The sequence below is a fragment of the Electrona antarctica genome, assembly GCF_951216825.1.
Source record: "Electrona antarctica genome assembly, chromosome: 2".
Taxonomy (NCBI): Eukaryota; Metazoa; Chordata; class Actinopteri; order Myctophiformes; family Myctophidae; genus Electrona; species Electrona antarctica.
The window spans coordinates 36,494,022-36,508,677 of record NC_136807.1 but is presented as its reverse complement, the minus strand read 5'-3'; the positions used below and the strand labels follow the sequence as shown (position 1 = coordinate 36,508,677).

Sequence of the window (14,656 nt, the reverse complement as noted above, 5' to 3'; positions counted from 1 at the left end):
GTGCATGAGGCCCATTGTTGGGAGCGTTTTACTCATTGCTGGCTGTAAAAAAGGTCATTCAAATTTTTACATATTATTGCTTTTAGCAGCTTTAAATGAAAAATGTAGCGCGGTCCCTGACCGAGACGCCATACTATGTCTAAATGATATTAAGACATAATATAAAACAAGGTTGAGAAGAAAAAGAAACCCTTACTAGGTCGGCCTTGGAAGTGTGTAGAATTACAGATGGTATTAACCACCTGCTGCTTGATGCTGGCCAAGGAGCTGAAAGTGTGCACTGTGAATAAGCGCTCAGAGCTGCCAGTGATATTCAGCAGCGCCGCCAGGTCATCCGGATCTCCCACGCCGATGGCAAACACCTCTATTCCTTGAGCTCGGAGGTCTGCGGCCGCGTCCTCCACACCATCCTGTGAGCGGCCATCCGTGACCAGCACCAGGGTCTGGGAAATGCCCTGTGACTTGCGACCGCCTTGTGATGCTTGAAAGTAGTCCTGAATGAATGCTAGAGCGCGTCCAACGTTTCGGCCGTCTCCCAGTTGGCTCATGGCAAGGATCTGGCTGTTCAATGTCGCTTTGTCGTAGAACTCGTTGAGATAAAACTCCTTCCGAGGAGAGCTGCTGAACTGAGCAACTCCTACCCGGACAAACTCCTCGCTGACGTTGAAGCTGGCTACCAGGCCTGTCATGAACTTCTTCATGACTGTGTAATCGTCTGGGTCAATACTTCTCGACTGATCAATCAATAGGACTAGGTCGGCCTGTTTCTCACAGGTTGCCAATGCAGAAACAGAGGCACACACTGTCGACAGCAGACCTTCAGTCATGCTCTGTAGAGCCTGGAAGCTATCAATTTTGAAAATAAACTGTTCATGAGGCTGGTTGGCGATGGACTTGAGTTCAGTCTCACTAAAGGATCCCACTCCGATGGCAAACACAATGACTCCCTGTTGCCTCAGGAGTTGGGACGGCCCCACAACGTCATCTGATGACTTGCCATCTGTGATCACCACAGCGATCTGAGGTACCTGCTCATCAGCACGGCTTCCGGCCTCCTTTGTGAAGTAATGAGTCTGGAGGAAAGTAATGCCCTTACCTGTATAGGTGCCTCCCCCTTGGTAGGGGAGTCTGTCCACCTGCTGGAGTAGAGATATTTTGTCTGTGTGATCCTTCAGCAGGAACTCCTGCTGTGGCGCGGTACTGTATTGTGCCAGGCCAACACGTACTTTGTCTGAACCAATATCCAGGCTGTCAATGAAGCTGTGGATGAACTGCCGAACCTTCTGGAAGTTATCTGCGCCGACGCTCCCAGAGCCATCCACTAAGAAGACCATGTCAGCCTTGGTGTCAGTGGTACATACTGCAGAGCAGGGACACATTCATTAGTATTTTGCATTACATTTGATTTAGATCTACTTCACTAGAATAATGGTCACTTGACTGTTCTTCAGAAGAGGATGTCATATTGATGAATTCCAAATATCAAAGTATTCTGTGGCATCCCTGGATTTGCATCACGGCACCCTAGAGTGCCACTGCACCCACTTCAAGAACCACTGATCTAGTGACCTGGGAAGTTGGTCTAGAGTACCAGGCTTCAAATTGGTATGAAAGGTCAGCAAATTGCTGTTGTTAATAACTAGAATTTCGCTGCCCTTCGGACGGCTCAACTCTACTTTGCGTTGCGGCGGCAATGTGAAGAAGGAAATTGATGAACATGCAAAACATGGAAAGCATTCTGGTACCTTCTCCCAATTCTGTTTCTCTCCCTCCCTCTCTGCTCCTCTCCTGTCACATCTCCTTCTGGAATCATCTGAGCTCGTGTTCAATGTGTTGCTTATCTTATCAATTATGCACAGCTACAGTACATCTAATCCCCTCGCTATATACTCATGTACATTTTTTGTTGCCTTGTTGCGACCGCAGGTCGCATTTACTATGAAATCGTACATTTCCCGTCAGTCACTCAATATCCCCACACATGGGAACGCCCCCATATAAGGTCTCGTGACATCACGTGACATCAGGTCTGTCATAGTAAATGCGACCTGCTGTCGCAATTAAGCCCATATATGGAGATCCCTGATGTCATCAATATTGGCCAGCAACTCTACATCTGACCTCAAACCCTTAGATCTCCATATATGGATATGTGTCAGAACCTGTTCTGACACATATCCACAAATCTAGACGGGCCTGCCCCAAATGTATTAGTGCAGCCCAGCAGCCGGCGAAGTTCTCAACAGGCCCGAAAATTAAGGCCCGGCCCTCATCAAACCCTGTACACTCAAGAGAATGTCCCCGCTACCACCCTTAGATCTCCATATATGGAGCTGACCTGTTCTGACATTCCATATGTTGATCTGACCTCATCAAACCCTGTATATTCAAGACATGCTCCTTACTGTATATGACAGAATTCATTCCATATGTTGATCTGACTCCCCATGCCAAAGCGCCAGCGCTCGCCCAGCAGTCTGCCGTCAACGAGGCGGATGCGTGCACGCGACCGTGCTTCTCGCCCTTAGGCGCCTTACTGGTAATATTGTAGGCCATTGTATCTATCCACTTAATCGTTGAATATTCTCTCATATATGAGAAGAAAAAGATTCATTGTCCAATTCGTTACGAGCTGAGCTAAATCTAGCCTGTATTACCTGGTGCATGGGTTCGCTCCTGTCTAAACTGTCTATAGCCTAAACCCTTTCCCTTACTCTCTCTCTCTCTCTCTCTCTCTCTCTCTCTCTCTCTCTCTCTCTCTCTCTCTGTAGGGCTATAAACAACGGAAATGTTGGAAAAACCGCAACTATCATATACATTTTTTAGACTGTGTATCTGAGACAGTGACACACACACACACACACACGTGCGCGCACAAAAACCTCACCTATATCCTTGAAGCAGACTGCAAAGAAACGTGTTGAACAGGGGTAATCACTCCATTCACCATTAGCAATCATGACTGTACAAAGCTCTATTCCATCCATGTTGTTTGGTTCTCCAGAAGCCCATTTCCTGAACTTCTGTTGCTCTGCGTCTCTGTAAAAGCGTTCACCTGCCAGTGACCATCTCCAACTGTTGGTGTCATCACGCAGGCCTATCCAGGCTCCCTTAAAAAAAATTATACTAAGACACATTTTCGCCATTTTTCAAAAATAGCAGACCTCGCTATGAGCTTGTAGATCTGCTATTTTTCAATAGCTGAAGTGTAACATAATGCTTCAAACACCAAGGTTCCTGCCCAAAATGGGTTATAGTTTTATTTTAGGTCAACAAAAACAAACTATCATGTTTTGTTTTGGATGTTTGGGATGTCTGATCTCTCTTACTCTTACTTGACTGAATTAAATTTGGGATGTAGTTTAAGGATTTACGGGATTTACGAAAATAGAGCCCTTGGGGCCCTATTTTCGTGCTAAACCCCTATCCATGCTAAACCCCTTATTATAACTAATTTGCCCTTTTTTCATATTTTGAAAAACATTTTTGAATAGTTCAAATAGCCAATCTACAAGCTCACAATGATGACGTAGATTGGTTATTTTAACTATTCAATTTTCTTTTTCCAAAATATAAAAAAAGACAAAGTAGTTGGTTAAGGGGTTTAGTTATTTCCGTCAGTGATAAACCCCTTATCCTTAAATAACTATTTTTTTTACTATTTTGAAAAATATTAAAATCTATATTGAAAAATATTAAAATCTACATCTAGCCGACTTTACTTGTAGATCGGCTATTTGAACTTTTCAAAAATGATTTTCAAAATAGTAAAAAAAGTTTTAGGGGTAAGGGGTTTAGCAGCACTGATGAAAAATGGAGGCATGCAGAAAAGGGAAGACATTTTGTAGAAATACTGACATAGTTGCTTTCAGGATTGGCCAGGCTTTGTAAGTCGACTGTAACATTTAGTGTGTTCACGTCGTCCATGCTGTCTATAGTAGCCAGGTCTGTGAACACCTCCCTGCAGTGCTGCTGAGCATCGGTCCAGTTCCTTTTGTCATATATAAAGTGGTACTGACGAGTGTGACATAATGAGAGGGTACACAGCCCTATAGGATAAAGAAATTAAATAGAATTCAATAGAATATGTACCTTTTTTGATTAGACTTCATTGAGGTGAAAGTATAAAAGCAGACAAGAGTAGAACCATCATAAATCACAAGGATTGCGACTTTCTGTGGGCTGGCCAGTTGTGTTAGTTGAACACCAAGCCAAGACGGATACACTGCAGAGGAGTAGAACCCCTAGACCAGGTGGGTCAAACTTGTTTTGGGGTGAGGGCCACAAAGGTAACTTGATGAGATGTCTAGGGCCTAGATGAATGGGGTGCAATCCAAGCACCCATTGTAAATGGTGCATTTATATAGTGCTTTTATCCAAAGCGCTTTACATAGATTGTGCATTACAGTACATTCACCCATTCACACACACACACATGCATACACCGATGGCGGAGGAAACCGTGTTCACCATTTTCAATTCATCAGAACATTTAGAGACGGACAAATATACACATGTTGTATGGACAAATGCATTCTGTGATGCAGTGAGTGATTTTCAACATGTTAGTTTGGGACCAAAGTCTTGGAGCCCTGCCGCTCACAAAGCTTAAAGACTAATAGTTGCATATCAGTGTTTATACAAAAATGTAATTGATATATTGGTCTTACTTTTTCAAACACAGAGAAGAAACTGTCATTTTGGTTAATCACTTAGCGGTATAGGGTACCTGCGGTTGTAGTGATCGCAGCAGTCGATGGTGTTGGAGTCATTGTGATCGCAGCAGTCGATGGTGTTGGAGTTGTAGTGATCGCAGCAGTCGATGGTGTTGGAGTTGTATGCATGCTCAGAGTTGTCTCAGTTTTCGGTGTTGTCTGAGTTGTCTCTAGGGGTGCAATGATTCATGAATTAATTGATTACGGATCAAATCCACTTGGTCGTTAAAGGAGGAGTGTGCCATCTCTCTTCCCTTACAATCTGCTGAGTTACACATAATATGTGCAACAGCAACGACAAAGGTAAATAACAACAATAAAGGCGTCTCCCTATTCAGAATCACATGGCTGAATAGCCAGCTGTTCTGAGTACGTTTCTGTACATTAAAATGACTCTCAGAATTTAGCTGTTCAACTTCAAACCCCTTTTCCCAACATTGATAAAATAGATGTATTGTTATGAGAATGTCAAATTATACCATAAGTACAGTTTTTTACTACAATATTTGAATAGACAGCATTTAAAATGATCTGTTGCCATGCCTTTAACAGATGTAATCTAATGTATTTATTATGTTTATATAATTTTCTTTAAAGCACATAACTGTGCATAATTTGATATATTAACGGATGCAATTTATGTCATAGAACAAACTGAAACGCTCATAGACTTCTATCTGGCAAGGGAACCCACTACGAACTCACTTCTAGGTTTTACGACCACTAATGTAAATGCAGCACTTTATAACCAATGCAACCGCGGGTTCATCTCTCACCATAGCAGATAAAAGCACTTATCCGTTCACAATCCCAGTCTGCCCATTTGGACCCGGAGCCAAACTCCAGGGAAGCGCAGTTCTCCGTGGCACCGTTTGGTTCCCCTGTATTCCAGTCCCTGAAGGAGTAGCTGCTCCCGTCGGACCACTTCCAGGAGTCTCGAAACAGGCCTATCCAGGCGTAGGATAGGCCCTTGATGTTCTGTATCTCCTCGTGCTCGGTCTGGTTCCTCACACTGGCCAAGTCTGTGTAGTTCTCCCTGCAGTACCGCTGAGCCTCGTCCCATGTTAGCAACTCCTCAATGAGGGTATATTTCCCTGTTGGCTCTGAAAGAAATATATCACAGTCAGTTCCTTCCTGTACACAGAATGAATTAGAACATGGGATGATCAGATGGCTTAATCTGCAATAATTATAATAAATAAATAAAGGCTTAAAGCTGCTATAAGCGATAATATGTCAACATTTTAATTACCTTTTTTTTATTTCGTTTTTGGCATTTAGACAGCCAGCAATGACTACCTGATTGGTTAGTCATTTCGACTGGGGTTTTTTCCCGACCAATGACAAAGCTTCTACGAACATCTTTGAATGCAGATTGTGGCCTCTAGATGTGTCACAGAGACAAAACATTGGGCCTCATGCGCCAATAAGTGGGGGGGGGGGGGGGGGGGGTTATGTGGTGGGTATGGTGCGTTTGTTTGGGTTGGGTTGTGAACTCTAAACCAGTGGTTCTCAAACATTTTCATGTCAAGGACCCCCAAATTGACATGCATTCTGCAGACCCCCATATGAAAATATTTTCTGCTAGGGTAATGTTTTGAAGATTTATCAAAATGTTTTGAAAATAGCCGATCTACAAGATCAAAATGGGCAGTAATGGGACGCGTTTGTGAGCTTGTATATTGGCTATTTTCAAAGTATAAAATGGGATTAAAGTGGTAGAATATTCCATATTTTGCTGTGGACTCCCTGGAACTTCCTCAAGGACCCCTTGAGGTCCTCAGACCAAACTTTGAGCATCATGCAGATGGCGCTGTTTTCCCTTTATGTTTTCAGATTGCACTTAAGAACGAAAAAGGCACCCTAAGAGTGCTCCACAGTGTGCGTAGATTCTGTTCTTACCTACGAACAAATCACAGCTAAGAAAAGATTGAGGGATCCCAAAACCTTCTTAACCCTTAGAAGGTGAAAGACGCCAATTGGCGTCTTCATCAGAATTCCGTAAATGATCAATGACGCCAATTGGCGTCTTCACAGTTTTTGATGAATCTAAACATATTAATATGCTCCGAAGCGCTGTTTAAATTCCTGAGCTTATATTCCAACTACATTACCCAGAAAACCCGTGTCACGTGACACACGTGTACGTGTTGCCATTGGAAGCTGGTCCCACCCCCTGTAAACAGTGGGGGCAGAGGGAGTCTTCATAGTTTTCATTGCTTTGCCTGTTTTGCCGTCTCGCCCGAGCGATTTTCTAGCAGAAAAAGTTTAAAGCAGTACTATTTATTTGAGCGAGTTTTGTGGTAGTAGTATTGATCCATACGCGTCCCAGTCGCCTTCTCCAGGCGGAGTAGCCCTGGTCCAGTGCTTACAGCGAGACTCGCTGCTCCCTCCCTCCTTTTTTCATTGTCTCCCCATCGTCGTCCGATGAGCTATACCGGGAAACCATTGAAGAAGACGATCAACCCGGAATGTTTTGAGGTAATCTTATTGTAGAAAATGCCCTTCTATAGTGATCAGAAATCATAAGATGATCGCTACAAATAGATGCTTGGATAATTACTACTACTAGTCAGATCATGACGCCAGAATGACTCACCACGATGGCCCCCAGCCATTAGCCAGCACCAAAGGTGCTGGCTAATGGTGTTGGTCGGTGCATTGGTGCTGGCTAATGGTTGGAGGGGGGGTTGGTGTCGATCGGTTGGTTGGTGCAGTACAAATGTATCGTAGCAGGCATGCACGCATGGCAGTACAAGTATTTTATATTGTAGCGTGCCTTATAGGCGATCTGATCTTTAGAGTAATGTTCGCTCCTTTTTATTTACTGTCTACAAAGACGGAGAACAAACATGCATCGTTTACTGAAGCAACGCGTGGTTGGTTATGATGACCTTGCTACAAGGATCGGAGGGGGGACGGGGAGTGAAGCTAACAGTAGCGTATTATATAAGATCTGTATGACGTTTCATTGACGTCTGAGCTTGCATGATAATTGCATTCATTGTATATTGTACACAATCATGATTGTACATTGTTTAGTGTGTCTCCGTGTGATGATGATGATGACGATGATGTCAGATAGCCTACGTCCCCCCAACTGGCTATTGGCCGGGCTGACTACAGCTAAATGTTTATTTTTATATATTTAGAACTGGCATCAGATGAGGAGGAGGAGGAGGATGATGATGATGATGATGAAGACGAAGAGTCAAGACTACGATGGAGTTCTCCGACACTGAACCGGATGCATTCATTCATTTCAGTTGTTGTTTTTTTTAAATTTAGCCTACACACACACACACCGTCAAGAACAACTGGAATGCAGTGGTTTGGGGACACTGGGGAGTTTGGGGACAACTGTTTTGTATGTAGGCCTATTTATTTTCTGTAATATTTATTATAATTGTATTATGTTAGTCATAAAAAATAAAAGACAAGCTTTTACAATGAGTTAGACCTGTCATGGCTATTTTGTTCACTATTCTGAGGTTTATGGTTTGACTAAGCGAGTTTCAACTGTGATTTACTCTGTAACGGTAGATGGTAAGAACCCATTTTTTTTGTTATAATACAGTATACATTCAAGTCTATATTTTGATACATATCATGGGCACAAAGTCATATCAAAAACAATGTCCTTGGATGTGTTTTTTATCAAAACTGTTTCTTCACAACAGGTTTTTGAGATACATGCATGAATAGACAAGGTACTGGTAAGACTATGTAAACATGGTATATATCAAAATGTGCGTTAGAATGTCTAATTTTACCCCAAAAAAGAATTGAGTTTATATGATGTTCCATTTCAGAGCTAGGGGGACTTTTAGCTGGATAGGTCAGATTGATCATGACTGACCATGCTATTTATAGATGGCAAAATATCTACAGTGGTACATGTGAGAAACTTTTTATTTTATTTTAATTGAACTAGACAACTCACCCTTTAAAATGAGATATTGCATGGCTATGTACGCCCAGCAGAAAAAAAGTTATTTAGAAAATAAAACTTCAACCGGGCATAACTTTTTTTGTTGTCCTAGAAACACTACCCAGTGTAAATGCAGGCTCTTTTAAATGGCTTCCAACACACAAACTAAACATTTTATCAACTCAGTTCATTTTTTTCCTGGAAGCAGACAAGCCAAGCTTTCTCTGAAGGTCTTTCGTTGTCACACATTCACAGCAGAGAATTTTCAATAAATCATTCAAAAACGCCATTCTGCCATAGAGAAGTCTAAAAACTATATAGAAATCCTTGAAACTCTCAAAGAGTTAAAAACTTCCTAAGTGGGTCTAAGAACAAATTTCCTCTTAAGAACTTCTTAAGAACGGTTGGTGCATGAGGCCCATTGTTGGGAGCGTTTTACTCATTGCTGGCTGTAAAAAAGGTCATTCAAATTTTTACATATTATTGCTTTTAGCAGCTTTAAATGAAAAATGTAGCGCGGTCCCTGACCGAGACGCCATACTATGTCTAAATGATATTAAGACATAATATAAAACAAGGTTGAGAAGAAAAAGAAACCCTTACTAGGTCGGCCTTGGAAGTGTGTAGAATTACAGATGGTATTAACCACCTGCTGCTTGATGCTGGCCAAGGAGCTGAAAGTGTGCACTGTGAATAAGCGCTCAGAGCTGCCAGTGATATTCAGCAGCGCCGCCAGGTCATCCGGATCTCCCACGCCGATGGCAAACACCTCTATTCCTTGAGCTCGGAGGTCTGCGGCCGCGTCCTCCACACCATCCTGTGAGCGGCCATCCGTGACCAGCACCAGGGTCTGGGAAATGCCCTGTGACTTGCGACCGCCTTGTGATGCTTGAAAGTAGTCCTGAATGAATGCTAGAGCGCGTCCAACGTTTCGGCCGTCTCCCAGTTGGCTCATGGCAAGGATCTGGCTGTTCAATGTCGTTTTGTCGTAGAACTCGTTGAGATAAAACTCCTTCCGAGGAGAGCTGCTGAACTGAGCAACTCCTACCCGGACAAACTCCTCGCTGACGTTGAAGCTGGCTACCAGGCCTGTCATGAACTTCTTCATGACTGTGTAATCGTCTGGGTCAATACTTCTCGACTGATCAATCAATAGGACTAGGTCGGCCTGTTTCTCACAGGTTGCCAATGCAGAAACAGAGGCACACACTGTCGACAGCAGACCTTCAGTCATGCTCTGTAGAGCCTGGAAGCTATCAATTTTGAAAATAAACTGTTCATGAGGCTGGTTGGCGATGGACTTGAGTTCAGTCTCACTAAAGGATCCCACTCCGATGGCAAACACAATGACTCCCTGTTGCCTCAGGAGTTGGGACGGCCCCACAACGTCATCTGATGACTTGCCATCTGTGATCACCACAGCGATCTGAGGTACCTGCTCATCAGCACGGCTTCCGGCCTCCTTTGTGAAGTAATGAGTCTGGAGGAAAGTAATGCCCTTACCTGTATAGGTGCCTCCCCCTTGGTAGGGGAGTCTGTCCACCTGCTGGAGTAGAGATATTTTGTCTGTGTGATCCTTCAGCAGGAACTCCTGCTGTGGCGCGGTACTGTATTGTGCCAGGCCAACACGTACTTTGTCTGAACCAATATCCAGGCTGTCAATGAAGCTGTGGATGAACTGCCGAACCTTCTGGAAGTTATCTGCGCCGACGCTCCCAGAGCCATCCACTAAGAAGACCATGTCAGCCTTGGTGTCAGTGGTACATACTGCAGAGCAGGGACACATTCATTAGTATTTTGCATTACATTTGATTTAGATCTACTTCACTAGAATAATGGTCACTTGACTGTTCTTCAGAAGAGGATGTCATATTGATGAATTCCAAATATCAAAGTATTCTGTGGCATCCCTGGATTTGCATCACGGCACCCTAGAGTGCCACTGCACCCACTTCAAGAACCACTGATCTAGTGACCTGGGAAGTTGGTCTAGAGTACCAGGCTTCAAATTGGTATGAAAGGTCAGCAAATTGCTGTTGTTAATAACTAGAATTTCGCTGCCCTTCGGACGGCTCAACTCTACTTTGCGTTGCGGCGGCAATGTGAAGAAGGAAATTGATGAACATGCAAAACATGGAAAGCATTCTGGTACCTTCTCCCAATTCTGTTTCTCTCCCTCCCTCTCTGCTCCTCTCCTGTCACATCTCCTTCTGGAATCATCTGAGCTCGTGTTCAATGTGTTGCTTATCTTATCAATTATGCACAGCTACAGTACATCTAATCCCCTCGCTATATACTCATGTACATTTTTTGTTGCCTTGTTGCGACCGCAGGTCGCATTTACTATGAAATTGTACATTTCCCGTCAGTCACTCAATATCCCCACACATGGGAACGCCCCCATATAAGGTCTCGTGACATCACGTGACATCAGGTCTGTCATAGTAAATGCGACCTGCTGTCGCAATTAAGCCCATATATGGAGATCCCTGATGTCATCAATATTGGCCAGCAACTCTACATCTGACCTCAAACCCTTAGATCTCCATATATGGATATGTGTCAGAACCTGTTCTGACACATATCCACAAATCTAGACGGGCCTGCCCCAAATGTATTAGTGCAGCCCAGCAGCCGGCGAAGTTCTCAACAGGCCCGAAAATTAAGGCCCGGCCCTCATCAAACCCTGTACACTCAAGAGAATGTCCCCGCTACCACCCTTAGATCTCCATATATGGAGCTGACCTGTTCTGACATTCCATATGTTGATCTGACCTCATCAAACCCTGTATATTCAAGACATGCTCCTTACTGTATATGACAGAATTCATTCCATATGTTGATCTGACTCCCCATGCCAAAGCGCCAGCGCTCGCCCAGCAGTCTGCCGTCAACGAGGCGGATGCGTGCACGCGACCGTGCTTCTCGCCCTTAGGCGCCTTACTGGTAATATTGTAGGCCATTGTATCTATCCACTTAATCGTTGAATATTCTCTCATATATGAGAAGAAAAAGATTCATTGTCCAATTCGTTACGAGCTGAGCTAAATCTAGCCTGTATTACCTGGTGCATGGGTTCGCTCCTGTCTAAACTGTCTATAGCCTAAACCCTTTCCCTTACTCTCTCTCTCTCTCTCTCTCTCTCTCTCTCTCTCTCTCTCTCTCTCTCTCTCTCTCTCTCTCTCTCTCTCTCTCTCTCTCTCTCTCTCTCTCTCTCTCTCTCTCTCTCTCTCTCTCTGTAGGGCTATAAACAACGGAAATGTTGGAAAAACCGCAACTATCATATACATTTTTTAGACTGTGTATCTGAGACAGTGACACACACACACACACACACACGTGCGCGCACAAAAACCTCACCTATATCCTTGAAGCAGACTGCAAAGAAACGTGTTGAACAGGGGTAATCACTCCATTCACCATTAGCAATCATGACTGTACAAAGCTCTATTCCATCCATGTTGTTTGGTTCTCCAGAAGCCCATTTCCTGAACTTCTGTTGCTCTGCGTCTCTGTAAAAGCGTTCACCTGCCAGTGACCATCTCCAACTGTTGGTGTCATCACGCAGGCCTATCCAGGCTCCCTTAAAAAAAATTATACTAAGACACATTTTCGCCATTTTTCAAAAATAGCAGACCTACAAACTCATATAGCAGATCTACAAGCTCATAGCGTGCCACCGAGTGGCGCGCTATGAGCTTGTAGATCTGCTATTTTTCAATAGCTGAAGTGTAACATAATGCTTCAAACACCAAAAGGGGTTCCTGTAGTTTTATTTTAGGTCAACAAAAACAAACTATCATGTTTTGTTTTGGATGTTTGGGATGTCTGATCTCTCTTACTCTTACTTGACTGAATTGAATTTGGGATGTAGTTGAAGGATTTACGGGATTTACGAAAATAGAGCCCTTGGGGCCCTATTTTCGTGCTAAACCCCTATGCATGCTAAACCCCTTATTATAACTAATTTGCCCTTTTTTTTAACTATTCAATTTTCTTTTTCCAAAATATAAAAAAAGACAAAGTAGTTGGTTAAGGGGTTTAGTTATTTCCGTCAGTGATAACCCCCTTATCCTTAAATAACTAATTTATTTTGAAAAATATTAAAATCTACATCTAGCCGATCTACATCACCACGTTGTGAGCTTTACTTGTAGATTGGCTATTTGAACTTTTCAAAAATGATTTTCAAAATAGTAAAAAAAAAGTTTAGGGATAAGGGGTTTAGCAGCACTGATGAAAAATGGAGGCATGCAGAAAAGGGAAGACATTTTGTAGAAATACTTACATAGTTGCTTTCAGGATTGGCCAGGCTTTGTAAGTCGACTGTAACATTTAGTGTGTTCACGTCGTCCATGCTGTCTATAGTAGCCAGGTCTGTGAACACCTCCCTGCAGTGCTGCTGAGCATCGGTCCAGTTCCTTTTGTCATATATAAAGTGGTACTGACGAGTGTGACATAATGAGAGGGTACACAGCCCTATAGGATAAAGAAATTAAATAAAATTCAATAGAATATGTACCTTTTTTGATTAGACTTCATTGCGGTGAAAGTATAAAAGCAGACAAGAGTAGAACCATCATAAATCACAAGGATACAGTATTGTTTGATCGTGCATGGTTTGGTTTTATATTTACCATAGAAGAAGCCAAAATATTAGAAATTTGGCCCGGCTTTAGCTGAAAGTAATATTGACAGTATTTACAGCAGACTATTAACAGTACTTACCTGTCACAATGCACAACAGAGCTTTCGTCTTCATTATAGTGTCTCCACTTCTGTCTCTCTGTAGGTGACACAGTGAGTGAATTGAATTGAGTGCATCATCATGCATCATAACTGAAAACATTGGACTGATTCCATGTAATTTGACTACCGGTAAATGAACAGAGCAGCTCTGTTACAGGGGCAGCGGTGGCCGAACGGTTTGCGGAGCAGTCTTGTTATCGGAAGGTCGCCAGTTCGAATCCCCGGACCGGCACGTTAAAATTACCACCGCTGAAGTGCCCTTGAGCAAGGCATTGAACCCCTACCATGAAATGTTCTATGAGCAGGGTCTGGCTGTAAACAAGCATCTCGAGCTTAGTCCATTCACCCGGGTAAACAAAGAACTTTGCTTTGCTTTGCTTTGCCGCTACTAAGAACACTACTGTAGGCAAAGACAACTGGATAGGCCACACATACCGTTTACAAAATAAATTGCAGTAACATTTTTCTTGTTGATTGTGTCTTTACTGTACGTTAGGCCTGTCCTTTTAATCTGTCTGCTGCTGTGTGTCCAAACGTGTGCCTTTGATAAACAGGACCACCCTCACATACTAGTTTTTATACTCGATGTCGGTAAATGGCATCTGTTTGTATTGTAGCTGTCTCTTTATTCTTCCTCTCTCTTAATGTCTCTGCTGTATACTAACGAACGTGCTGCTAACTCTGCTGTCTGGCTGTGTAAACTGCATGTTTCTAATACCCAGGGGTCATGCTAGCTGACCTCACTGAGAAGAAGAAAGAGAAATTTGGCTGGTTCTCCCAGTCTACAGAAACACAGGGTAAATGTGTGTACGTGTGCCTTCTTCCGCATATGTGTTTGCATGCACGCATGCATGGATACGTCTGCACTCATGTACTGTACATGCTTTTGTTGGAGGGTTTGCGATGCATGGGTGTTTGTGTGTACTGTGTGTGTGTGTGTATGTACATGCACATACTGTATATGGTTATGCTTATGGCCACATGAGAAAATGTACATGAGTGGGTGAACGGTTTCGAGGCATGTTTCCCTGCCTATGCTTGCTCGTGTTTCCCTGCCTCTGCTTGCTTGTGCTCGTCATATTTGCATTTAGGTCATTTTCCATCATCATCTTCATCACCAGGAGGAAATGTTTTTTTTTACGCCCAGTCAAGTGTTTCTGATATTATTTGAAACCGACGGCAGGCATTCCCTGTCAAACAACAAAGAAAGAACCACTGATTAACTGCATTTGCTACACCTGTAGTGTATTGCAGGTTACTC

At 43.2% G+C, this 14,656-nt stretch overlaps 1 protein-coding gene and 1 long non-coding RNA gene across 2 annotated transcripts in view; one reads left to right on the top strand and one right to left on the bottom strand.

Moving 5' to 3' along the window:
- The window catches only part of cacna1db (calcium channel, voltage-dependent, L type, alpha 1D subunit, b), an 85,313-nt gene that overhangs the window by 14,758 nt on the left and 55,899 nt on the right, over window positions 1-14,656 (top strand). The window contains exon 7 of the mRNA XM_079492503.1: window positions 14,118-14,192. Coding sequence (XP_079348629.1) covers window positions 14,118-14,192 — 75 coding nt within the window. The remainder of the gene's footprint in view (window positions 1-14,117; window positions 14,193-14,656) is intronic.
- On the bottom strand, window positions 5,641-13,438 carry LOC306915250. The gene is made up of 4 exons (XR_013788784.1): window positions 13,375-13,438; window positions 12,935-13,125; window positions 12,007-12,229; window positions 5,641-5,818 (listed from the first exon to the last, which is right to left on the bottom strand). It is a non-coding gene; the product is annotated as an uncharacterized lncRNA (long non-coding RNA).